This window comes from Plodia interpunctella, chromosome 3 (assembly GCF_027563975.2).
Source record: "Plodia interpunctella isolate USDA-ARS_2022_Savannah chromosome 3, ilPloInte3.2, whole genome shotgun sequence".
NCBI classification, from domain to species: domain Eukaryota; kingdom Metazoa; phylum Arthropoda; class Insecta; order Lepidoptera; family Pyralidae; genus Plodia; species Plodia interpunctella.
In genome coordinates, this window is record NC_071296.1 from 4,035,487 (window position 1) to 4,047,494 (window position 12,008).

At 34.7% G+C, this 12,008-nt stretch overlaps 1 protein-coding gene across 1 annotated transcript in view; it reads right to left on the reverse strand.

Moving 5' to 3' along the window:
* Window positions 1-11,707, reverse strand: part of LOC128683727 (uncharacterized protein) — a 30,571-nt gene extending 18,864 nt beyond the window's left edge. Inside the window, exon 1 of the mRNA XM_053769637.1 lies at window positions 11,513-11,707. Within this exon, the coding sequence (XP_053625612.1) occupies window positions 11,513-11,601 (89 nt within the window). The 5' untranslated portion in view covers window positions 11,602-11,707. The remainder of the gene's footprint in view (window positions 1-11,512) is intronic.
* Window positions 11,708-12,008: the final 301 nt, after the last annotated feature.

The window sequence follows — 12,008 nt, forward strand, 5'->3', positions numbered from 1 at the left end:
AAAGAAAAGCAAAACATTACTCTAAAACTTAGAAAAGCTGAAGTTTCAGTTCTTTTGATATGTGTGTTCGTTGGTGTGTGTGTGCGTGTGTGTGTGTGTGTGTGAGTGTGAGAGTGTGTGTGTGTACGTGCGTGTGTGTGTGAAGCAATGGTTATTACTGATGGCATACGTAATAATATTTACTTACTATTTATTTTTCTTATCATCTTATCCTTTTAAATATAGATTGATTTATACTTTATTGTTGTTCTCAACCCTTCGACTTTTTTATTTATTTATTATTTTTGTAGCAAATTACAGGTTACCTATGAATTCTTCTGTTTCATCATAGTCTAACGGAGAAAGCCATTCTGTGATTAAGGTCTTGCATTTGTATTTCCTGAGTTTGTGGATGTCTAATTGTTCATTTAGTTTATTGTATATCATTGCCGAAATTATGTAAAATTGTCTTTTAGCAAAGCATGTTTTGCTTTGATGAATAGGAGCGACCTTAGACCTCCTCCTCCTGCCCATATGTTCATTTGGGCTATAGGGTAAAGTTTTGTGTAATCTCAAACTTGTTGACAAAATAAATAATTTTCTGACTGATAGAAGTTTACAAAGTTCGTAAAGATCCTTAGTAGGATGTCGTAGTTTTTTAAAGAACATGACCTTTAAAAGACATCTTTGTCCCCTTTCTACCTCTAGGAATTTAGTTTTTGTAGCTCCACCCCATACAGAAATGGAGTAGGTAATTACCGACTGAGCCAAGGCAATATAGATTTGTTTGATTAATGTTCGTGATGCTACGTGTCTAAGTAATTTAAAAATCCAAATAAGTTTCCTGATTCTTTTGTTGACATGTTCGATGTGTGGGTGCCAAGATAGACGCTGGTCGAGTATTACTCCAAGGTATCTAATAGATTCAACCTTCTCCAGTGCTGGGCAGCTACAGAGGTTATAGTTAGTCCCGTCACATGTATGGAGTTGAAGTTTAAAGTTATGGTTGGGTTGTGTTTTTTTGGTGATGTGATGGCATATGTACTTTGTCTTTGTGGTGTTCAGTGATAGCAGATTAGATCTTAACCAAAGTGAAACCTTATCCATCCCTTTATTCGCTCTTAGAAACACCTCATTCCATGTGGATCCCTCAAATACAATGGCAGTATCATCAGCATATGATACAATACTTCCCCCCTCAAGTTTTAGGTTAGTGAGGTCATTTATGTATAGGAGGAATAGGGTTGGCCCCAACACGCTCCCTTGTGGTACACCATGTGTTACTTCCCTATCCTCACTTGTGCAGTCTCCTATGCGAACTCTCTGCCTTCGACCGTGTAAGTATTCGCCAAAAAGTTTCAAGGGAATACCTCTAATCCCGATTTTTTCTAATTTCCTCAGTAGCGTGGGGAGAAAAACAGTATCAAACGCCTTTTTAAGGTCAATAGATACTGATGCGCATTTTTTGCCACTATCTAGTAGCTTTGATATTTGTGTTGTTAGCGTTATTATAGCGTCTTCGGTAGATCTCCCCTGTCTAAAGCCGTATTGTTCATTCGATAATATATTGAGAGTCTTAAGGTAATTTAATAGCCGAATATTTATTAATTTTTCAGTAATTTTGGAAAACACAGTCAAAACAGAGATAGGTCTATAGTTGTTAGGATCCGTTTTGTCACCGCCCTTGTACACTGGTGTAACCAAGGCTAGTTTGAGAGGGTCAGGAAATATTCCCTTCTGAAAACAGAGATTCACAAAATGACAAATTATGGGGGCTATAATTTCTTTTATAAGCATAATGAATCTTGTGGATAGGTTATCAACACCAGGAGCACTGTCAGGTTTAAGGGTGGCAATAATGTCAAGTACCTCTTCTGGATCAGTATTCATCAAAACAAACGATGTTAGCGGAGGGCTATTCACATAACTTTGTTGTTCAAAATTGATTGGTCCTGTGACCGGCGTAATATTCTCAGCTAGATTTTTTCCGACATTAGCGAAATGCTCATTTACAGTATTGACAGACATATCATGTGTTGTGCACGATTTTAATAGTTCGGTATTTGATGATTTAGGGCGTTTAAAGTTTGTAATTTTATTAACAGTATTCCAGAGGGCTTTTGGGTTTTTATTTGATTTCTCTAATTCATTTTTTTGATATTTACGTTTAAGCTTCTTTATCAAGTTGTTACAAAAGTTCCTATATCTTTTGAAGGTTATTTTAAGTGTTTCGTTGTAAGGGTCAGACCGTAATTTTAATTGCATATCATTTCTGTTATTTATACATCTAACGATTCCAGGCGTTATCCAAGGCATTTTTGGTTGTTTCCTACCAGATACTTGTTTAATGGTTTTACTTAAGTTCAATGCTTCGTTCAGCTCAGAAGTCAATTTCATAACAACAAAGTTAGGATCGTCACTCGTCAATAAATCAATAAAATCTTTATTTTTAATGATAGAGTGCGCCTTTTCATAATCAATGTGTTCGATTTGCTTACACTTAACAACCTCATTTTTCAGATTTTTAAGACTTAAAAATATGGTAGCGTGGTCTGTAATCGTTGTGTCAAAAACCGCAATACGTGCTGATGTTTTGTTAGGTTGTATTTTCAACATAAAATGGTCAAGGCAACCCATGAGCCTTGTTGGTAAGGTGTGTCCTGGTAGTAACCCATGTGAGGCTGTTGTATTTAAATAGTTTACTCTATTACTACATTCATATGTTGTTTCGTTTTCCTTAGTTAATAAGTTTATGTTTATATCGCCTGTGATTATAATATTATTATTTTGTGATCCAATAGTGTCTAAATGTTGGCTAAGCGAGTCAAGAAAATTATTTGCTTTTTGATTTGAGGGTGAGCGATAAATAGCAAGGATTATAATATTTAACATTTTAATTTGTAAGCAAGTAGCTTGTGTTAATTTAATCTCTTCAACCTCAGCATGTATGTCCTTTTTTACATAAACCACAACCCCGTCGTTTTGATTCATATTATTTTTGGTTGCAAAAGCAGAATAGTTATCTAGCGACGGGGTTGGCTTGCAAGGATTAAGCCTACATTCTGTGAATGCCAGGACATCAGGGATTAAATTTAATTGATTTAATAGAATCTGAAAATCGTCAAGGTTACTATATATAGTTCTAATATTTTGCGATATAATAGTCGTGTCCTTTTCAGTTATATTTATGTTCTTTTTCAGTTGGTTAATATTGCATCTAACAGAAAAGGCAGTTTCAATCTCATCTACATCGTTTAAAGTATTAAGTGTACTATCCATAGTTTAATATAATTTTTATGTGTTGATGTAGAAAATATATGTACTTATAAATAAATTGTAATATTGCCACCAGCATAAGATGTTTGTGTGTTGTGTGTGTAGTGTAGTGTAGTTTGATTGTATATGTTTGAGAGCGTGTTTGAGTGTGTGTGTTATTTTGATATTTCAGATCTATTTCTAAGATAAAGGTAGTATAGTTTTGGAATTTTTTGTCTATCTGTCTTTCTGTTTGTCTATCTGTCTGAACGCGCATCACTCGAAATCTACTGGACCGATTTGCTTGAAATTTGGTATGTCGGTACCTTATATACCGGGTTAACATCTTAGATACATTTCATCCCGGTAAATGGTTAGGTTCCCGTAGGATAATTGAAAAATTAATTATGAATCAAAAATGCCTCAGAATCTCGGGTTAACATCTTATAGACATTTCATCCCGGAAAATGAGGAGGATCCTGTAGGAAAATTAGATACATTTCATCCCGGTCAGGTTTACGTAGGATAATTGAAAAACTAATTATGAATCAAAAATCCCGAAAAATGAGGGGGGTCCTGTAGGAAAATTAAAATAACAATCCACGAGCCGATTTGCTTTAAAATTTTGTAGAAAGGTATAAACAGAATATAAACAAATTATTTTTATCGATCAAAGTCTGATATAGATATAATGGGTGCAGTATGTATCAATATATATCAGTATAAAACTCTTCCGTTACTAAGTGACTGACTGACTGACTGACTGACAGACAACGTACACCCGAAACTGCTGGGCGGGAAGCTGAAATTTGGCATGTAGGTGAGTGTAGGTGAGCACTAAGAGAGCATTTTTGGAAATTCTACTCCGAAGGGGGTGAAAGGGGTGAAAAACTGTAAATATGAAAGTTCTACACCGTTGAAGTTAGTGACTTGAAAATTTGGAGTTTGGTTGTTTACAACAAAGTAATGAATACGTGTTTCAGATTTTTCTGAAAATTAACTTTCAACCCCTTTATAAGGGGGTGAAATATTGTATGGGACTTAATACAATTTTCAAGATAAAATGCTGAAAATTGGCACATTAACTATTTGTAGTAAATAACAGTAATAGTAAATACAAAAAATGTTTAATGTACGTTTGTGATTAATAAAAAACCGGGACGTAAAACGTCATGGAAAATGGGACGGCACACGTTGCAGAAAGCGGGAGTGGGAGTAGGAGCGGGAAGTGGGGACACGTAGTGGAAAGCAGGACGGGACACATTGCAAAAAACCTGATGGCACAATATGTAGGAAACGGTACGGGTTATCTACTTTACATTACATAGCAGGAAGCGGGATTGGACAAGTTTGCGGGACGAGACACGCAGCGGGAAACAGAAAATTGAACTAAAGATGAGAAAAAAAATGCTAATTTGAATCATATATGTTTACCAGTCTTACGGAGTACACGATAATAAAAAAATTACTGAGATTTTGCTATGAAATTCGCGGGCGAAGCCGCGGGCAAAAGCTAGTAATAATATAAAAACGTTTTCAAATTCAGTAAATAAATCGTAAATCACTGACATCCAAAAAAATAGGCATTGTCTGTTTTTTAGAAAATCTTGACAAGAATGATGGCCCCTAGAGGAAAAAAAACTAAAGTGGAAGGTGTATATGGACCCTAAATGTTATACTGTACAATAGTCGTGTCTGTCTATTGTGCAGAAGTTATTTTATGAACGCCTGTATTTCTACGCATTTGAATATGAATGTGCTGCCGAATGACTCAGTATGTTCTAACAATAAATGGAAATTTCTCTCTGTGACCGACAATGCTGTGTACAATGTAGATAGGTACAACCACGGGTAAAATTTTATACGATATATATACGTAATTCTCCCTAACATAGTACAGTAGAATCTCCAGGAGTGCCACCTTGGCATAGCCACGTCTTGCGTAAACCGTAAATTACGGACAAAACAAATAACTGGTCATGCAAATAACCCTAGAATTTTGAAGATTCTACTTTGTAGAGGAAGTCGGACCAAGTGGCTGGAGCGGAGTACAACCATTGCGTCTGCCATGGATAAATGACAGAACAAACTAAAACTACTATAGGTGTATAGAAAATTAAAAATTTGTAACATTTTTCGAAACTGGTGCGAGAAAAGATGTTTTTTTCGCGTGTATGACGACATGAGCCATAGTTAGTAGTGTAGATAAGTATCTACAAAAAATTATTGAAGCACAAGAAACTAAGCGTATGGATTTTGTGATAAATTGCAAATTGTGTATATAAGCATATTTATTCTATTGCTTCTTCTTCATCGTAATAAATATTTTCTTCATACAATTTGTATCAAAATTATAGTATATATAATAGTTAAGGTATATATAATAGTGATCTTATATTCCAAGACTTCATGAGAAAATATGAACAACAAAAATTCGCAGGTAATACGAGGGCTGCTATTTATGTATCCGGAACTGGCCAATAATTCTAGAATATTTAAAAAGTAATTACAACATTTGAAAATAGAACTCTTCGGCTAGAGAATAAATATTTTTCATGTCCCTGTCATTTGTTTTTTTCAATTGGCGCCAATTTTGAAAATAGCTTGTCTTCATTGCCATGGATTTAACTCGTGAACATTTTCGCGCGATAATTTATTATGATTTTCGGCGTGGATTAACTCAAAAACAGTGCATCGAACAACTGATTTTAACTTTTGGAGATGAAGCACCATCGAAAACCACTGTGTATTATTGGTTTAAAGAATTTCAACGTGGACGGTCTATGCTCACGGATGAAATTAAGGAGGGTCGTCCTAAATCGGTAGTGGTACAACAAAATATTGATGCTGTGCGACAATTAGTAATGCAAGATCGTCATGTTACATACCGCGAGATAGAGGCGTCTCTGGGCATTAGTATGACGAGTATACACGTGATATTACACGAACATTTAATTGTTAAAAAAATTTGTTCGCGTTGGATTCCGCACAACTTGAGCGTAGATCAAAAACAGGCTCGTGTCGACTGGTGTAAGAAAATGATAAAAAAATACAACCGTGGCACGTCAAAAGCTGTTTATAATATCTACACAGGTGACGAAACCTGGATCTATGCTTATGACCCTGAAACTAAACAGCAGTCAACGGTGTGGGTCTTTCAAGATGAACCGAATCCAACAAAAGTTGTTCGTGCGAGAAGCACTTTAAAGCAAATGGTCGCTTGTTTTTTTGGTATCAACGGACATGTAGCTACAGTGCCACTAGAGAATAGTAGGACGGTTAATTCTGAATGGTACACCACCATTTGTTTGCCAGAAGTCTTTGAAAAAATACGAAAGAACAACCCACAACGCAGAATCATACTTCATCACGACAATGCTAGCTGCCACAAGTCGGCTGAAACAAATAATTTTTTGGAGGGTCAAAAGATTGAATTGACGGGTCATCCGCCGTACAGCCCCGACCTGGCACCCAATGATTTTTATTTATTTCCAAACATTAAAAATAAATTACGTGGTCAACGTTTTTCGAGCCGCGAAGAGGCCGTTGATGCGTTCAAAACACACGTTTTGGACATACCTCAATCAGAATGGAAAAAGTGCTTTGAAAATTGGTTTCATCGTATGCAGAAGTGCATAGATCATCGCGGAGAATACTTCGAGAAACAATAAAACCATATGTAATAATATATGTTTGTTTAATTTTGTTATTCCGGATACATAAATAGCAGCCCTCGTACTCTGTGTAATTGGTATTTTCCTTGCATTTGTTTGTATAAAACATGAAGAATAATGACCGTATTTGTATGAGAATACATTTTCCAAGCAAGACAGAGGACTGGGTCATGCATCATACTCAACTGCAGGTGTAGCTTTCTGCTAAACCTTTGAAAATATGGATTGTATATTATATACGTTAAGTAGTTTCTCTTATGATATTTTGAAGAAGAAATGATGATTTGAAAAAAAATAACTAATGCTTAATTATTTTCACAAATGTTTTGGCCCTACTGCGTCGTAAACGAAGAAAAATATTATTTTTGCCATAATTTTACATAAATATGAAAGCATAATATATATTGAACTGGAAAAAGGTTTTTCATATCCCGTAATTGAAGAGAAAGTTGTTCATTAAATGGGCATAATTTTGACGTAATTCGTTGATTTTTATAGGCGATAAAGATATATTGTATTATATTGATTTTTGTATTTTAGGGGTCCATATATTCATCCTTTTCATATTCTTCCGCTATAAGCCTCATTTTTGATTCTTGTTTGTAAAAAAAATGGACAACGAATTCTTTTGCGTGAGAATAATTTTCTCTAATGATTGTTTAACTTATAATTTTTATACCGGAAAATAAAATTAGAGTGAAAAGTTCAGTTGAAATGTAGGCAGTTACAGGCAAAACGTGTTCAGAATATCTGCAGATGAAATGAGAGTAAACATTGGCATTACCTAATTCCGAAGTTTCTTTGAAAGATAATAAAGTAACCTTTAGGAGTAGCTGTTTTTACGCAGACCGGGGCCTAAACGACCTCTCTAAGATTTAAGTAATTCTCAAGATCGTATTAATTCGCAGTAAGGAAAGCATTTAGGTATAATTAATTAACATACGTTTTAATTCTATGTCAGGATGGTTATTCGGTACTTATATGCGATAATGTGATCCCACGCAAACAGTCGGAAGCAATAAGAGGAAGTTTGAAAACAGATAATATTTATAACTGTATAGTGCGCAATTCACTTATGACAAGTGGTAAAAAAAGCGGTCTAGTGCGAGTTTGGTTCGTGAGGGTTTCGTAACATTAGTAAATTCCTTTTTATTATTTCTTATATACAAACATACTTTTCAGAATTATTCCCTTACATTTGTGCTCTAAAAGATTGCATCTTGGTACTTGGAAATACCCTATTAACATAAACGATAATTTTTGATATTATTGACTTACAAATTAGATTTTTTCACAGCTGAAAACCATCGTAGACTCGAGTTTACACAAATACTAATGTATTTGTATTATATTTTTAGTTGTTACCTCTAAATGTTCTTGAGAAAAGGATCTTGACAGACGAAAAATGAAGTGATCGTATACAAAAGATTCCGTTTTTTTCTTTTGAGTTACGGAAACGTAAAAACAAGACTTATATTCCAAAATTTCTTACATATGCACTTGCACACTAATCAACATGCGCTGGCGCTCTGCTAATTAAGTAAATTCTATCTCAATTGAATGTTAATTATAATGTACAGTTGCCATGTAAACAGCATTAAGAAATTAGCTTGAATAAGCACAGAATCACTTGCGCAATCAAGTAATCGTGTTTAACTAGACTTATTTAATTTTCCACTGGAAACTCTATCCATAATTGATTTACCCTGAAGTTGGAGTATAAGAACAGGTAGCGCGGCCACAAAACATGGAGGTTGTAGAAGAAATAGTTCCCATAAGCCTCTTTAAATAAATGCTTTAAATAACAAGGTTTTTTTTAAGTATGTCTTGTGATGTGATATTGTTTTATTTTCGTGCGTATAAGACGGAATTATCATTTGAACAAAGAACATTTAAAAAATATTTTTTAATTTGTGCCGAAAGAGATCTAGAACGTTCATCCGCGGCTTGTTAATAATGCAAAGATAAACGGTTATTTTGCACGGGCCGCAGTGGGTGCGGTTTTAATCACTCCTTGCTGAGAAACTTGTCGGAAAGTGATATTATCTACTGTTGTTATTTACACTTTCTATTTTTCTTTAATTCTTATTAGGACAGATTCACAAAAGGACAGGAGTTCTTGTAAACAGATAAGGAGAAAATGAAACGTTTAAATACCAGTCGGTATTTAAACGTTTCATTTATAAATAATTTTCTTACCATAGGTATGCTTGGGTATCTTTAGTTTATTTTCATCGATGGTATTATCATTGAAATGCTGACCGATACAATACTGAGTGAGATATATAAACAGCTTATTGATAAAAATTACAACCAAGTAAGACTGCAATGTGCAATGTGCAGCTACATGGAAAATTAAAAGATTCACAGCTAACTCAGTACAAATTTTCTTGTTCAATGAAATTCAACGAAATTCAGGAGGGAAATATTCCGCAAACGATGCAGCCAGTGTACATGTTTTTATAGGTAAAACTTCAAATGTGTTCACTATGCACGACACAAAAATGGCGATATTTTGCTAACAACAAAACAGTGATGTAATGTAAAAAACAGTGGAAATATTTGTTTACTTTCAGCTCGTGATACCGCTGAATAGATATGATACTAAGTAGATATTTACCTTTGATATGTTAAATATTCAATTTTATTCACAAAAGTATTCATTTCTAAAATGTTGATGTGTACAGTTTTTCTAAAAGTTACTTGCAAATAAGTTATTTTATTTATATTAGTTTTATTAAAAGAGAGATTGACTAGAAGAGATCGCTACAGCGAGAAGTCCACTTTTTCATTTGATTTTTTAAAAAATATGTTTCTCTCTTGTGGCAATAACGATATTTTTCGTTTTCTAAGAGATCTACAGAAGCTCAGAGTTGACGACTAACGAGAACTGGTAGTAGACTTCACTACATATTATTTACAATAAATTCTTAGACATACATTATTGAAATGTTTAAATAGTATGAATAGCAGATATTCATATACTTTCGTTTCTTTTACAGCAAAGCGTATGAACTGAATGTTGATGTAATAATTGTTGTTCAGATAAAACTTTACTTTCTAGATAATTCAAACATTTATTGACCATAATTTTAACTTCAAGAAAAATCAGAGCGAATTTGAAATATCACATAAATTGTTCGTCCGAAAAAATCCTTTGAATAAAGCCTTTAGAAAAGTGGGTTGAATTTTTTGTTGAAAAGATGAAATCGTACCGATGTTAAATTGCAGAAAATTGCCTTCCCGTCCCGAAGATAACGAGTTCACCTCAAAGCGATGGCGTCGCGTATCTGCTTCGTAATCATAAATATATAACATTTACGGGCATTGATTTGTACAAAAAATTGGCTATGGGATTTGGACTCGACTTGCCAAAAAAAATCGATACGGTGACAGATCAATTGCGGCTAAAAATCTAGATTAACATGGTAATAACGTTCTTAGTAGTTTCGCAACCCTGGACGCACGGCTATATGGATATAACCTCGCAAATCACTTTCATCTGGAGCGATTTCAATTCAAACACTGGATTTCAATATGTGACAACTTCAATAGGTATGTGAATGGCGGAAACCGCGCGAAGTGGATACGAAAAGTAGGAAAGAAACGCGAAGAGAGTGAGATAAGAGACTTGATTTTAATAGGTATAATTATTGTGTTTCAATAGATATCTTATTGGATTAATCAATTATTTGGCATGTTATTTACTGGGAGCCCTCGTGTACTTGTCTAAAAGTGGGTTGCACCAGCCAACTTTGTTACGTTAACTTTAACCTGAGCGCCACCGACGTCTAGAAAAAATGGCGTACTTTGCGTTTTTCTGCGCAGTTTAAAGTTCACAGCAAAGTTGACTGGTACAACCCACCCATATCCGAAAGCATGATTTGAATAAACAAATTGTCACACATAGAGGAGACTACAAAGTCTTGTTCAAAGACACGTTGATCGCAGAATATATAAGCAAAAATTTCTGAGTCGTAGCGCTCGGGGATGGAACTTATTAACGGTTCAGTGGTTAGCTGTGTTAACATTTTTTTACAAATATGTGACACAAAATACAGTACTTATATTAAATATACATTTAATATTTATATACTTTTATGTTGGTCGGGTTACAAATGGATTGGTAGGATGCTAATTCCATTATCTTATTTATTTTCTATTATCTTAAATCAGTATCTTGATGCAGAGATTAGTTCGTAGACCGTCATAGTAGCCTCGTAGTCTCTCTTTCGTAGCAGACAAGTCTGTAGACGCATGCTACGACGTTGATATACTCCACAAGTGAAGTACACGGTACACCATGTCTAATAGTTATGTAGATATAATCTGACTTCGGTGTGAGTAATAATAATAACACATTCAACATTTACATTTTTTGCGTAGCGAGTGAGTGTATATAAATTATTTGAATGTGAAATCAAATAATATGAAACAAAATTATCTCAAGTACTGCATTGCATAAATAAATATCTATATTCAATCAAATAGTAACAATAAACCAGACAGTAAGCTGATTATTTAATTAAGGATTCGGGTTCCCAGCTTAGTTGGGAAAGTGTTTTGAATTTTAAATTATAAACATAAATATTTATGGGGATCACCTGTGGGGCCTCCGTTCTTCCTCGTGTTCCTCCTTCATAAACGAGGGCTGCAGACTGAACCTGCGTCGAAATTGGTGTCTACCCTTCATATTGTCAACGATAGACCACTTAACACATACTAATAATGTTTTTCTTTCACAATTTGCGCGGAGAGTCGCGGGCCAGGCAGACGCAGGCGTGCGCGGCAGAGGGCAGACCGATGTCGAATGAAGAGGCAGCTGGGGTACACGCCCCCTACGCAGCAATTTGGATTTGGAATACGTTTGAATAAATACTATTTTCTTAATTCCAATTAGCATGACAGCCAGTTATTTGCTAACGTTTTTAAATTCATAACATTTCAAACTAATTTACTGTCTCTATGGCGTTAGTCCAGACTCGTAACGTGTTTACGACGGCACTTAACTGCTACTTAAAGCCATGACAAGAAAAATCTGCGGCTCTAATGAAAAAATGTCCTGCGCCAAAAACAAATAAGAAAAGGTATTAACAGTTA